The 15542-nt window shown below is 37.6% G+C and overlaps 1 protein-coding gene across 2 annotated transcripts in view; it reads left to right on the top strand.

Annotated features, from left to right (window-relative positions):
- Window positions 1-2839: 2839 nt before the first annotated feature.
- Window positions 2840-15542, top strand: part of IL18R1 (interleukin 18 receptor 1) — a 19881-nt gene continuing 7178 nt past the window's right edge. Inside the window, exons 1-8 of one of the 2 annotated variants that reach the window (XM_031056204.1) lie at window positions 2840-2933; window positions 3657-3821; window positions 5306-5460; window positions 6416-6533; window positions 7574-7814; window positions 13079-13256; window positions 14156-14309; window positions 14822-14884. In XM_031056204.1, coding sequence (XP_030912064.1) covers window positions 6485-6533; window positions 7574-7814; window positions 13079-13256; window positions 14156-14309; window positions 14822-14884 — 685 coding nt within the window. In that variant the 5' untranslated portion in view covers window positions 2840-2933; window positions 3657-3821; window positions 5306-5460; window positions 6416-6484. The remainder of the gene's footprint in view (window positions 2934-3656; window positions 3822-5305; window positions 5461-6415; window positions 6534-7573; window positions 7815-13078; window positions 13257-14155; window positions 14310-14821; window positions 14885-15542) is intronic. The other variant, XM_005420043.2, reaches the window with a different exon arrangement.

Genomic DNA, 15542 nt, shown 5'->3' with positions numbered 1-15542 from the left:
AAACCCATTCAGCAATGCAGCCTGGAGGTCAACCTAAAGGAAAATAGCTTTGCAGAAATAGACTGGATGTCCTGGTTGACACTAAAGTGAACACAATTCAGCAGTGTGTCCTTGTGGTGACCAACAGCACCCTGCACCTTACTAATGAGAACGTAGTTGTGGAAAGTGATTATTCCCCTGAATGCAGCATTTGTGAGATCATCTCTGGGGCACTATGTCAAGGTTTGGGCTCCTCAGCACAAGGGAGGTACTGACATATTGAAGTCCTGGGGAAAACCACTAAGAGCACAGATGACACAGGGAGAGGACAAGAGGCCCTGTTTCTACCTACAATAATCTAATGAAAAGACAGAGAGAATGGATGGAAACAGACTCTTCTCAAATGAGCCCAGAAATGGGACAAAAAAAGTAACTGTGACTAATTAGAACATAGGAAATTTATATTACATATTAGAAAAAAAATTTCACCATATGCATGTTCCAAAGCTGGAACATGTGTCCAGAGAAGCTGTGAAATCCCCATCCTTGTGAGTGTTCAGGTCTCCTTTGTGTGCACCCTGAAGAGGGCTTGGACCTGAGGACTGCCAGAGGTCCCTTCAAACCTGAATTATCCTGTGATGCTGTGATGCAGGGAACGTTGGAAAATGTCCAACTTCTGTATTTTAAAATTTCTGAGAAACATATGAGGCTCTAACATTATTAGTTTGTAACCTGCTTTTTTGACATCAGGGGAAGATAATGCTGAAAAACTATTGAACATGACTTAACATATGCTAAGAATTAATATCACTTGTATATAGAAATAATAGATGAAGTTTAAGAAGGACTATTGCCACCTAAGGGCAAACAGGTTTAAACTGTGGTTACAGGAGTTGGATGTATTGCAATTTATGATGGAAATAATTTCAGTTTTTTCAGTTAGCACCTCTATATAGCTTATGTTGGATGGAAAGGAAGATGTGAAAAACTGTATGAAATAACTTGTCTTCTCTAACTGATTCTCAACTGGTCAGGTCATCAGAGCTTCATTCAAAATCTGTTTTCCAATCTTAGTGCAAACTTTCATGTTCATCATGACATTTTCAAAATTAAAATCTAAGATGTAGCTATTTTTAGTGAAGTTACATATCTATTATCACACTATGACTTTTCCATTAAAATTGTATTAGTCAGAGAACTTTAAAGTGTAAAGTTTACTCTCCTTTCACATATGTTCCTGTATCACAGAGCTAGCTATGGCATTAGTTGAAAGGACCAATTGAACACAGCATTTTCTGCAATGCAGATTAAATCTCGAAACTTGAGAGTATTTCAAAAGAATATGAAAGCAAATAAATGTGAGAAAAGCTCATGGAAAATATTGCTGTGAAAGACTGAGTAAAAAAAAGAAATTTCCAAACTGTAACTATGAAGACAGTCTGTGAAAGTAAAAAGCTGATGACATTTTACTTTACCATTTTATTTGGTGGTTGCTAAATTGTTTCCAGACTATCATATAAAATCATTATCATCTTTATGATATATTCTTTCTTTTAGGTTTTAAAATCAGGTACTAAGTCATAAAACCAAAAGCACTGCAAAGTGTCTTCTACACGTTTTTAAAGCAGTTATAGTTAGCTAGATCCTTAGCTTACTTTCCTGGAATTGTGCTGATTTATATTATGCAAAGGTCTAATTGTTATAGACATATGCTTCATTCTGTGATGAGGAAAACAAACAAGGTTAGACAGTAAAACACTCCAAGGTTTCTTCCCTTCACTTCTGCAATGAAAATATGCAAGAAAGCCAGCTCTGTGTAATCCCTCCCTCCTTTTAAGTGTTTTAACCTGCTTGTTTTACCTCCAAACTGTCTCGTCCCGTTGAAATTGGGAACTTTTGCATTAGCAGTTGTCCTGGGTAAAAAATTCAAAATGTAGCTGTTACCAAGCAAATTTCTGAAGATGAAAAGGGTGATATGCAAGTAAAAGGATTCCTGAGGGAATGATTTTTTTCCTGATGTTATCAAACTAACTTTATTTAGAAGTACAGTGAATCATTGCACAGTACTTAGCAGATAAAGCATTCATGGAACTAACAACAGCAAGCATTCATTTGCTTAGGAACAGGACTCAAACAAGAAATATGCCTGTCAGAAACCCCTGATGGAACCACAGTTCCAATATACCAACATTTGGCTAACAAGCAAACTCAACTAATGGCATGATGGAATTATTTAGATTATTTAGATTATTTAGAAGTGAATGCATACACTCACTTTGCAGCAATGGAGCTACAAAATGTTTCGTGTCTTCCAAATTTCCATTATTGTCCCCTTGAAAAGGATGGTAGCACAGAAAAAAATAGTACTGAAATGGGAACATTTCTCATAAAAACTTATGAAGAAGAACTACATAAGGACTTATCTAGAATCTTATCTTTTGCCTTATCTCTTTTCCTGCGCACTACAATTTGTAATTCTTTTTGGCGGGATTTTTTTTTTTAAATTCCCTTTTTTTTGGATGTGTGTGTCTTTTGAGCTCTTTGCAGAATACCAGCCTTTCAGTGTTAGCTCTTTGCACATCCTCATTTTCAAAGCAGGCAGAGAGATGGGGAGGAAGCTGAGGAAGCTGTAGCAGGGGCAAAACTTGGTATACTCAGCCTAAAATACTCGTTCCTAGCACTCTGTCCTACCTCCAGCACACCCCTACAATGTGCCTTCAGCGGAAAAGCGGAGGAAGAGGCGTTTCGGCCCAAGACAGCGGAAGACATCACCTCCTTTCGCCTTTTCTTCCCCTGAAAGGTTGAGAGGGCAGAGGCGCACACACCCCACCCCTCTCCGCCTCCTGAAAAAGCCGAGCATCGCTGGCTGTGCCGGCGGGGCGCGCTCTGGGTGCGCGGGGCCCGGCTGGCACCGCTCCGCTCCGCTCCGCTGCGCCCGGCCACGCTGCAGCCAGGTAGGGCAGGGCGGCGGGGGAGGCCAAGGCTGGGCGCGGACACCTCCTTCCCCCCTCCAGCCCTGCCCGTCCCCAGCCCTGCCCTCTCCCAGCCCTGCCCATTCCCAACCCTGCCCGTCCCCATCATTGCCCGTCCCTATTCCTGCCCGTCCCCATCCCTGCCCGTCCCCAGCTCGCCCATTCCCATCCCTGCCCATTCCCATCCCTGCCCATTCCCAACCCTGCCCGTCCCTATCCCTGCCCGTCCCCAGCCCTGCCCGTCCCCAGCCCTGCCCGTCCCCTGCCTTCTCCCTCTCCCACCCAGCCGCGCTTCCCTGTCCATGGCACTGCCCGGCGCTCCCCAGAGTCATTTGTCTCAGACGCCTCTGTCTGGGGCCCACGCTGTATTTTTCCCTTATTACCCAGCTGTCATAAGCAGTTTAGCTCCTGAAAAAGGCTTATTTCAGCACACAACCCCTGCCACTGTCTCTGCGCTATCCGCAGCCCTTTTCCTCACACCTGGGTGGCTTTGGAAAGGATGGGCTCCCTCAGCGCTGTTGTAAGCAGTAGGAGCAAAAGATTATGCCTAAAACATTTGTGTATCATCTCTCAAATGCCTTATTAAAAATATTAATATTAAGGATTTGCTATTAACTTCTCATTAATGCTAGCAGAAATGAATTTCTCACATCTCCCTTTTCTGTTTTCCTTCTTGCAATCAACAGTTCTCTTTTTCTTTTTCAGAAGGTTTTTCAAACTGAAATATCTATGTATTGAATCACTTGCTGAGAGAGACAACTCTGTTTCAGTGATGAATGAGATTCAGAAGGGTTCTAAGTTGAAATTGCAACTCTCTGGAGTTTGGAAGACTCCCTCTCCATCCACTTTCCACCTGTCAAGACTTGCATAGTAAGTAAACAGCTTTGCTTATGTTCTTTGAAATGAAGACTGATTTTCATTTTTACCAAGAAACTGCAATCCTGGCAGAATGCTGCTTGAATCTAGTATGGTTAACACAACTGTTTGCTAAACATTCTTGTTTTCTTCATCAATGCTGCGTAAATTATGGCACTGTGTGGTAATACTTATATAAAATCATTATAATACTTACATAAAATCAGCTTAAATTCCATAAGAAGCTGTTCTTAAAGGGGAAAGACTAGTGCTTTCCTTCCTTGACCCCAAGATGATGTTTGGAACAGTCTCATGTTCAGAAGAACCTGTTGTGGATTTTTTTTTAAAAGGAAGCCACAACCCTTCAGGACCAAATTGAGTTTTCCAAAAGTGTTGATCAAAATTAGTTACTTGTCCAAAATTGAGGATCAATCATTTCTATATATTGGCCCAATTTCATTCAAAAATCTTCTGGAGATTCTTGAAAGGTGGGGAATAATTTTAATGGTTCATGATTTTCTAATTAATGAGACATTGGTAATCCACTTTACAGAATTTAAACTTTTGGTTTGTTTGAAATTTTTTTTGGTTTCACAGTGGCACAAGTATTTTTAAGAACCATATTTTATTATTAAAACTCCATCAGTGGTTTTAAACATGTATAAAACATAAAAAAACGCTTAAAGCTGTTGTCGCTTTGAGCCTTATAGACAACTTGTAATTTAATCAATTTTCATTTCAACTGTCATTTCAACTCTATTACCTTAGAATTTTGCCCATTAGTATTTCTGTAATCCTTTATTAGGTAGAGAATCTTTGCTTTTACTTTAAAATGTCTCAATTTTTTTCTGAAAATTAAAAATCTTATTCTGTTTCTCAAAGATTCTCTCTGAATTAGCTGACCTTCACTAAAAGCACTTTTCTTTTTTTTCACCTTTTTTGCCCCCTCCTAACTTTTCATTGCAGAGTATTCAAACTGTATGGCTCAAATTTTTTAGCCTAGAGCAGAATAATTTCAGACAAATTGATCAGATTCAACAGCAATGAGAGAGCAAGATTAAGGTCTTGTGTCTTTATTTTTAGTAGTCATGAATCTCAAACCTGGTCATTACTAAGTCACTTCCATTGTATTTTGTGCATTCAACCAACCTTCCACTGTGTGCTGATGTGATGTACCAAAAAAGAAGTGGATTTAGAATTAAAGATCTGGCATTAAATGATTCTATCTTTATGTAGTGAATCATAGTCTTGTAGTCACTAACAGCTGTATTTCTTCTGAATGTGATAGGATAGAAAAGGAAAACAAAATTCAAGAATTTAAAGAGAGAGGCCCTTATTTCCTTATGAAGTGTAGGAGATTGAATCTCCATGTGTAATAAGGAACTGAAATTGTGTGTTGCAGTATTCCCCATCCAGATTCTTTCAGCTTTCTAAATCTAGATCTGCCTACCAGGCTGTATAAAAAAGGGATGTGAAACACTTCCTTCATCTCCTTGCAGTGCTTTAAGGGATGATGGCACACTTGTAAAGAACAGAGAAGAAACGTAAGAGAGGGAGGGCAGCTACCCAGTTTGGTGTCCTCCAATACTGCTGGAAATGCTTCCTGCCTCCAGACTCCTCGTGTCACAGGAACTTTCTGACTCTAAATCTTAGGGTAGTCTCCTAAAGTTTTTGTTTTCTCAAATTGTAACAGGTTTAGCCAATAAAAAGGAAATGGATTGCTGATGAGAGTTTTTAGCAGATCTCTCAGATCTCTGAAATACATCTCATGTGTTTTTGTCTCATCTATCCATCCATGTTTGGGTCACACTAAGCAAGGTTATCTGTTTTGGATTCAGGGGTTGAACTGAGCTGATTGTGTATCCCACCTATCTGTTTTGTAAGCAAAACAGAGGCTGAGTCTCAGGAGCAGCTCTGTCTTTGGTTGTCAGTTAACCTACTGTTCTGAGGAACCTCAGAATATGCTCCAAGCCAGACTTAGTGGTGTTTTTCACTTGCCTTTGAAATCAGTTGACTACACATGAAGCAAGTGAATACAGGCTGCTTCTTCTCCTCCCCCGCAGTGGAAATCTTAGCACTCTCAGCTGGAGCTTATTGCCCCCAGAGACCAAATTGTGAAAGAAATTACATGTCCCATTGCTTTCCAACAGGCTCAAAGTTAGCCATCAACATATCCAATCTACAGCATTGTGCTGTGCTGTTCTCATTGAAGGCAAGGGAAATTTCCACTGGCTGTTTCAAGGTCCAGTCTTGCAAAGTTTATTCTCTTTGTGGAGAAAAAAAAAGCACTGTCCTATCCTGTGGTAGGTGTCTGCTGGCTCAGGATTTAAGTGCTCTTGTAATACTGCAAAATGCATCCATTAAATAAGAAAATGGAACAAGGAAATCCTGCAGTGCTTTCTGAATTTGAAATGAAATTGCAAAGAAAAATCTAGCTACGTTACCCGATGTATGAAAATAGCTGTTACGATAAAAATATGTAGCTTCCCATTTGGAAAGCCCTCTTCAGCAGCAGGCAATGGTTACACTGCTCACACGTTCAAAGGAATCTGTTTCACTGGTCTTGTGGTGAACTGTGAATCTTGTTTTTTTTTTTTTTTTTTTAATAGGTTTCAGAACAAGCAGGAGCAATTCAGTTTCTTTTTTTTTGGAGAATAAGTGAGAAGCAACTCAAGAAAATGATTCTGACGATTTTTTTTGTAATGTTGGTCATGGAATCTGCCACTGGTAAGTAAGTCTTCAATTCAATAATGGAACATTCAAAATATGTGCCAGCTTCTTGACAGTTGCTTGGTGTAGGACAAGTTTTGTTTTTTGCAGCCAAACCTTGTAATTGCCAAGGTTTGGCAATTACAGCTCAGCTCCAGACTTGGGAAATTTGGTCCTAAACACCAAAATTATGAACTGAAGAAGCAAGGATGCTACCTGGAGAAACCTGATGATGTTGTATGTGGCCATAACTGTATGAAGAGATATGGCAAACAAGAGAAAGAGTCTGCTTCTTTTTGTGCCATTCAGAAGTGTGGTCACAATAGTTGCTAAACAACAATAATCTCTGAGAACCTCAGGAGAAAGAGAGACTGAAGTCTGATTTTATTTTTTGACTCTTAATCCTTGATCATGGTTCCTTTTCCTTACTTTTAATAACTTCTGTATGCAAAAGTAAATTTGGGAAATTTGTTTGGAAAGGCAGACTTGATATGTGTGTATATTTTACACACATAATCTCATTCCAAGGCCTTTTTCCAAAGATATCTGAAGTTTTTCAGAGATATATCCACATAATTATTCAGTTTTAATTAAGAAGATAAGGAAATGCAAATGTTAATTTATAGGATCTGTGCTTTTATCTCAAACATATTTGTCAAGTCAAACCATATGTGAGGAATTTCTCCTCTCCTCTTCCATTTGTGGCAGCTGCTTTAATGTACAGTGGGGCCAGATTCTGCCCTTTGAGCCAATGTGATTCTGACACTGTGGAACTCATGTGAAAGAATCATAGAGATAGGGAAATGCCCTTCTATTTTCAGTCCTCTTCTCCTTCTGGTGTTGCTTTGGTAAGACAGAATAAAGGCTTGGAAAAAGCTGAGTTTTTTAGCAAATATTGCAGGAATAAATAAATAAATGCTGCCAAACCATTTTGCTGAAAGAAATCTTTTCATAAAATTCCATCAGCAAGCAAATCACTTTAAAGTCAGGCCAATGCAATTTTCTGAAATAATAAAATAATGGCTTCCTAATATATCTTTTTTCCCCTTTCTTTGAAGAGAAGCTGTGTCCCCTTCGTGCCTCCATTGATATTCTAGAAGGGGAATATTTTTTCCTTTGTTATCTTGAGTCAAGGCAAGAACATTGTCAGGAAGAATCATATACAATAAACTGGTACAAAGAAAGCGCTGGCAAGCAGCAAGTGATAAAGGAAACACACAGAATTGTTTCACAAATGAACTTTCTGGAATTTTGGCCAGCTGAACTCAGTGACTCTGGGAATTACTCTGTCATTCACAGGTGGGTACACGACACAGTGGGTAAATGTCTTGCCTGTGCACATCTATGATGAAGATAATTTCTTTGTCTTGTTTTCTATAGCTAGTGGCATCCATATAAAAGGGGCTTAGGGAACTGCTCTAACTGCAGTGTCATTTCCCACTTCATTTCACAATAACTATCAAAGTATACCTGAAATATTTACAAATATCTATAAGGAGTTTCAGCCTTTTAAATGTTCTGTAAACCTTTTGATAAGGCAGGTAACATTTTTGCTGGCTTGTGATTAATTACCTAAGAAAAATGACTGTCAGGCAACCCTTCTGTCCACTGCCAAGAAAAAGGAGATATTTGCTTGTCTGCTTCCCCAGACTTGTTCTTGCTTGCTGTGTCGAGTGGATCTCATGCTATGAGGCTTGCCAAATCATCTAACTGTATAGTAAAGATTAAACATAGCATAGCTGAATTCTGCTTTCTGTGCAAACCTTTGCCTGCATGGAGCCGTTCAAAGAACAAATGAAATAATTGGATTTGATTTCTTACTGCTATAGAACATCATGGGTTAAAAGGAGAAACGAGGATGGGCCTCCATTATTTGGTGGCAATCTTCATTGGAACACCTTGAAAGGGATTAAATCAAAGGTTTGCTGCACTGAGTTCTTATGACTGACCCATAATTCAGCATCTACAGTTGAAGCAATGATTAATTTGAAGATCACCTTGCATGTAATGATTTGTGGTGTTTTCCAAGTAACATTTTTAAGGTTCTAGGCAGGTTTATAAAGGGTATGGGACTGTGGATACTGAAAAATGCTCTCCACGTTTTTCCAGAAATATTGCAGACTCCAGTTTGCTAATTTACAGTTCTAAGATAGACTTCAATTGTTAACTTCCAAGTCAACTCGGAAGATGAAAACTTTATTATTTTTTTAAAATTCTTTCATGCATTACTGTTACAATTCCTCATTACTGTTATCTCCTTGTGATGTTATTTTAAAAAGTACTGACTCATGGTATATGAAATGCAAAATATTTTTAATTGTAGGGTAAATACTAAGAAAAATTCTATTCATCTACGTTAAACTCAAGAGGATTTTCTTTAGGATGATGAATATGGTAGTCTGTCTAGTTTGTTGTGCTCTTTTGTTGTGTTGATCAGTTTTCTGTATGGGCACTTCACAAAAAAGCTATTAAATCTAAAAACTCACTCCAATGCCACCTAATTAGTGTCACAAAATGCAGACTGACTAATTTTGGTAGGCGGAGGTCATACCTGAATTGCCAGGCTACTGAAGGAGACTGCCATAATGAGTCCTAAATACTCATTAAAGGGCAAAAGAGAAGAGAGCTGTGATAACCTCAGCCTTAATTCATGATCATTGTGGTTTTCTCATTACTTTAGGGATGTGGGGTAATGACAGTAAACCCACAGTAAGTCACAAGAATTATACAAAATTACTATGAAAAAGTGTAAACCTCAAAACCAAAGGAAGTAGCCTCACATACAGAATAAGGTGAAAAGAAAAGGACGGAAGTAAAACGATTAGAATAAAGTTTTTGAAAATGAGTAATTGTTGGAAAACACAAAAATGCCAAAATCTTTTATGAAATTTCTTGATTTACTCATTTGCTTAAGAGAGAAGGTCAGAAAAAAGTTTTGATTACATCAAAGCATTCATTTGGAATTGAGAGTTTTGATTTTCTCCTTTTTTGTCTTGTCTTCTAGAACTGTTTCATGCTGCATTTTAAAAATCAGCTTCGAAAGAAAGTATTTTTGAGGAAAAAATTTCTTACTCCGAAACATCTTTTCTTTTTTTTTTTTTTTTTAATTTTTAAATTTCTTTCTGTTAAGCCCATATGAACACTCATTTTCTGTTAGGATAAGAATGATGCCAGAATCTGGCAATCCTCCTGTGGGAATGCTCCACAGGTCTCACTGCTGGAACAAGAGGCATTAGGGGATTTTTTCATGGGATTTAATGGGATCTTGGGCTTAGTTTATATGATGGTTCTCACTATTGGCAGGCATATTAAATGAGTTATATTTCAGTAAATACAGAAGGTTATTGCAAAAACTGTTTTCTGCAGAGACAGAGGACTTTTAGAAGTTTCTGTAAGGAAAAATGATGGGCTGTTGTGGGCTACTGAACTTGTTTAAGATTTAGTAAGAATGACAGTGGAATTACTTTAATATCAGCGTATTTCTTGTAGGTTAAAAGTTTTATTTTGAAAGAAGATATGCTAAGTATATTTTTATTTATATTTTTAATTTTTAGCTATTTAATTTAGAGTTAGGTGTTTGTAAGCTACATGGGAAATAATTTTCATAATACTTATGACTTTAGGCAGTTTCAGGGAACAATGTGATAATTACATATACTGCAGATTTTCAAGAAAAGTAAACAACATGTTGACATGTTGTTTTGATTAGTTTGCAAAATCAATCAAATGTAGCATTTTTTTTGATGTGTTACAACTGTAAGAAGCAAGAGGTGAAAGTAATGTAACAATGGTTTTATGATGTTTTACCCACTTTTTTTTGCCTAAAGAGGAACCAGAAGTTTTACAGTTAAACCAGATGTGTCCTGCTGAGACATACACAGATAGCTGAAGTGTGCACATATGTGTGTTGACATGCTCACATGTGTTAGTGCACTAGACTTAGGATACAAATTCAGAAATCAATGGACATCACCTGTAGGCCTGAATGTGTCCATCTTCAGCAACATTCTTGAAAATAAAAATTGTACTTATAGTAAGTGTGGTAAACAGCAAAAACTGTATCACAGGTCTTTGGAAAGATTTGTAATTTTCTCTGGGGTTTTTTTATAGCCTGTATCCTGTGGCTGTCAAAGAGAAAAACAGAATACATAAAAGCAGGTCATCAGGTTGCTCTATTTTGGTAACCTTGAAGCTGAGAGAACTTAGAGGTTCCTGAAAAAACCAAAAAACTGCAGAGAACCATGATAAACACATGATAAATTTTAAAATCCTAATATTGCTCAATTTTTCAATGTGTTTAGAACAACTGAAAGCCGTGGGAGCATACATATAAAGTTAATACTGCAATTTGGAGAGCAGAGTGACAGCTTCTGCAGATGATTGCAATATCGAGATAACACTGGCTTGTTGCAGTAAAATAGCTAAGGGATTACTTAGAATTGGCTGTGTATCCAGTAAGCTTGGTTTATGTTCTCTAAGGGCTTTCACTTCCCTGTATCATCTTCTGAGTCAAGCAAGATTTTGTTGTTCCTTCTTGGTGGGTGTGTTGGGGTGGGAGATTGAAAAGCTGTTAAACCAGCAACAGTTTTGTTCCCAACAAAATATCACTGGAGACTCTTAACAAGTCAAAACAATGATAAAAATATATAACAATTCAGACACTAGCAGTTTAAAAAATGCAACTAAATGTTTACAACTAAATGGGTTTTTGTGTGTGTGTGTTGAAAACCATGCTATACGGCAGACAACTAGAAATTATGTATGAAAAAAAATCATCTTTGTTTGCACTGGTATGGTTCTAATACTCTCTAGGGACATTCTCCTTGCCAGATTTTGGCTCATCAGGTAGAATATCTTGAACCACTTTGAGTGGTTTCCCCAGATAGGATCATAGAAGAAATCCTCTATGGAGTAACAGTGCTGGGGAGAACATGTGGCTTTATGGCCCCTTTCATCTGCTGAATCTAGAGAGTAAAATAATTTGCATTTCATGGCTAGATCTTCAATTAATTCTCTGACAGTATTCAGATTTGTAGAGTGATGCCTAAAGAAACACACAGACTCAGAGGAATTGATTGGAATTAATGTTTATGTCCACACCTAAACTTATCTTAGGTACCTTTACTGTCAGGGAGGGAGAGACTTTTCTGGGCCACAGGTGACCTTGTCCTAAACAAAATACGTAAAGTAGATTGTATAAACTGCACTGTAACAGGTTGACTTCTGACTGTGGTCCCACTTCTGACTGTAATTAGTAGCTCTGATTTAAATGTGTAAATAAGATGTTGAGGAATAGATGAGAAGAGCTCCACCCACTGTGAATACCCACATGAGCTCATCTCTGATGGGAAAGCTTTGGTAAGGCTTTTCCTGTTTGTGACAGCATAGTTAGCTCATTTACCAAAACCACTATGTTTTGGTTTAAAGAGTCAATTGCAATTAGGAATAATGAACATCTCAAGTGAGTAGAGAACCTGTGTAGGTTGAAAAAGGGCTACAATGCAAAGAGGGTGAGCAGAATACATAAATACATTTGTTTGGCGAGCTTAAAAAGCAGAAAAGAAACAACCCAAGACGTGGTCTAAATTCATCATAAAAATGATGTTGTAGCTCGTCTGAATTTTTACACTCAAAAGACATGTCAAGAATGGTATTTAAGCTGATGTGCTCACCAGAGATGATTTTCCATTCCAACTCCTTTGTCCTCTTGGACTTTCTCATTGAAACAATTCTTGACTAGTTGCAGTTCTGTGAGAAATTTATTTTTCTTTTCTTAGAGGCAGGGAGATTCAAACATATTTATGAAGACATGACTGACATTGGAGGGAAGTTCTCTGTGATTGCTGCTTTTCCTTTGTCAGGCCCTGCTTGCTCAGAAAACAAATGAGAGCTCTATGCACTAATTGCAAAATCTCACCCGTTAACTGATAGAATCTCACCCACTAACTGACAGCAGCATATGGCTTTCTCTTAAGCTCTAACTTTGCCAAATAAAAGTTCTTCAGATTCCTTTCCCTTGGTAGTCATATATTTGGATATATCCAACAGTGAAATTACAGCTATAATCTGATTCTTTCAAGGAATATATGGATAGAAGCTAGTAGATATCCAAATAACAATGACCTTTCTTATTTCTAATTTTACAAACATTTTTCTGTCACGGCTTTTAGTCTTAGCAACACATAGGAAATGAAACCTGCAAAATCTTCAGCTGATTCAAGGTCCAAAATTTTTTGATGCTCTCATGTAACTATGGATGATGTCACAGATTGTTGCATCCTTGTTCAGGTCAATGTAGCATATATTGTCATGTTCCATAGATAAAATTGTATTGTCAAATGCTTTGTGATAGCGCATTTAGTTTAGGTAACCTGTTGGTTAAAGGAAATTACACTAATTTGGGAGTGGGAAAGTGATAAAGGGAAATAAAAATAATTTGCTCACTGTAGAGGTACTTCTTACCTAACAGATGTATTTGAGAATTTATTTGTGTTTTGTAACTCACCAAGGTGCATTATTTTAGAAAGCTCCTAAAACTGATTTTGCTATTTTTTTTTTCTTAGCAATGGACAACAAAATGTCACAATTCAAAAGTGGACACTGAATGTACTTGAAAGAAATAAAAGCAGCTGTTTCAATGAAAATCATTTAACTACAGAAATTAAAAGTGCTGGAACTGGTCATTCACTAAAATGCAGCGATTTGTCTGTCTATGAAAATGACAGCATAACATGGTATAAGGTAATTACTCAAACAGTGTCACTCAAATCATTGGCTGTAGAAACAAAACATCTGATTGCAGGAAATATTAATTGCAAACAAACTTTTAGAAGCATCTACAAACATGGTAAAGCCTTAATTTCTCATGGGATTAGGGGGAAAATCTTTAGACAGATACACAAAACAAAGCTTTTGTCTGCTTTCCAATTTGTTAAAAAAAATACCTGTTTCAGAAGTTATTAAACTAGTAGTTTGGAATGATAAAAGATCTGATGTGCATGTCTGTTTGCTGATTTTGGCAGCAGCTGGTTTAGCCAGCTGCTACTTTGCTGATACAGGTATTGTACTGATGCTAAATGAGATGCCAAGATTTTTATTTTACAGTTGGCAAGTACTTGTAAAGTAATTGCAAACTTTTCAATTTTACTGTTTCTGAACAGTGTGTAACAGATCCACTTCTGTTCATTTTTGGCAAATCATCTCTTTGGGATGTGCTCCTTATTCCTCTCAGCTGTCCTGGCTGGAGTAACAGACCCTGTTCACCCCAAGGTCAATCAGACTCAGGAAGGGATTTTGACTGATCTAGTACAGGCATCTGGAGTAGCCTGGCAAGAATGAGCCACAGCCCTGTTCTCTTGTCTTTGTGGGCCTGGGAGGGTGGGACCATTGATGGATAGGGCCACAGGTTGTTATGCTTTCCTCAGTTGCAGTGTTCTCAACTTCTAATGGGTTAAATGTTCAAATGTTGCATTTAAGTGACCATGAATAAAATTTGGCCTGCACCTCTTTTGGGTCAGACACATGTAATTGAGATAGTGAAGAGGTGATGTTGACACTGTTTCAAAAAAAAATCTTAATTTCTTTAATATTTTGAATGCATATTTGCTGCAGAATAGTATTTTCTGGTTTTATTGATGCAGGACTGTAAGAATTATGAACATGAAACAGAGAGGGAACTACATTTTAGAGCCTTAACAGTACAGAACTCTGGGATATATACCTGTAAAATTTTAATCAGCCATGAAGGGACGATATACCACAGCACAAATACAATTAAACTTGTAGTAGAAGAAGGTAAGAAAGATTTCTAAAATTTTGAAGCATACTTTTTGGTTCACTTTACTAAGGAGATTTTAAATTGCAGTTCTCATTTGATAAATATATACCAGGGGATAAAGTCTGGTAATCTGAACTACTTCAGAATAATTTGAGAAGTAAAAAAATTGGAAGTTGAGATATTACCAGTTTTGGAAAATGTATTTAGTATGTTTTCCCTGCAGGTTTTTTTTTCCAAAATAGCTGCACTAAGTCATATAAGCTTACTAAGAATTTTGCCCAAGAGCCTTTCCAACCATTGTAAATTGTACTCTGTATATATATATATATATATACATATGTATGTATGTGAAAAAAATTCAACAAGACATACTGGGTTTTAAGCTACTCAGTAACACCAGAACCCAGATATTGTTCTGTGAATTGAATGGAATGTTTGTGATTAATTTTACATGTAGAGCAATTATGTAACTTCTACTATGGAAGAACATAAGTGAGGTATTACTTCAATAACAATACTTCTATTTTAGATGCACCAGAGGCTTTCACTTTGGAGATAGTTGGACGTGATGAAGAAATTGAAACAGAAATAGGTATGAAATTAATACAAATATCTTTGAGGTAGCTACTTTACCTACATGCTTCTTTTCTGATTTCTTTATGGTTGATGGTCTGGATAAGTGTAATCAAACTAATTGTGCATCGTCCTGTATGTGATCTAACTTCACATCTGGTAATGTTTTGCCTAGTGTATTCCATGATTGATACACAAGTACACTGAATGTATCCTTTCACAGAGGCAGAAGCTGAGGTTGCTGCTACAACCTGCAAGAGAGGGTGGTGGTGTTGATAAAACATCTCTCCGTGTCTTTATTTTGTAGATAGCAAACCCCATGAAGGAATGTGTAAAAGATGCATGGTTTACATACATACGGCTCAGTGAACAGCCGTAATGAGTAGTCCTGCTAATACCTGAGGTGGCTCAGAATGTTATCCTTCAGGGAAATGAGGGAAATGAGGAGTGTGAGGTGTGACAGTCTTGGCAATATGTGCATGTACATCTGTATTGTCAAGAGACCTTACCTGTGCTTCTAGCTGGAAGTAAGTTAGATAAAATGATCTGCAGGCTTCACACGGTCTTGGACAGGATCCAGTATTTTGTGACTGAGGCTGTAATTAATTTTTTAAAACAGAAATTTACCAGTCCCTCTCCTCTCCTCTCCTCTCCTCTCCTCTCCTCTCCTCTCCTCT

Source organism: Geospiza fortis, unplaced genomic scaffold (genome assembly GCF_000277835.1).
Source record: "Geospiza fortis unplaced genomic scaffold, GeoFor_1.0 scaffold192, whole genome shotgun sequence".
Lineage (NCBI taxonomy): Eukaryota > Metazoa > Chordata > Aves > Passeriformes > Thraupidae > Geospiza > Geospiza fortis.
The sequence above is the reverse complement of the archived record's forward strand: the minus strand, read 5'-3'. Positions and strand labels throughout refer to the sequence as shown.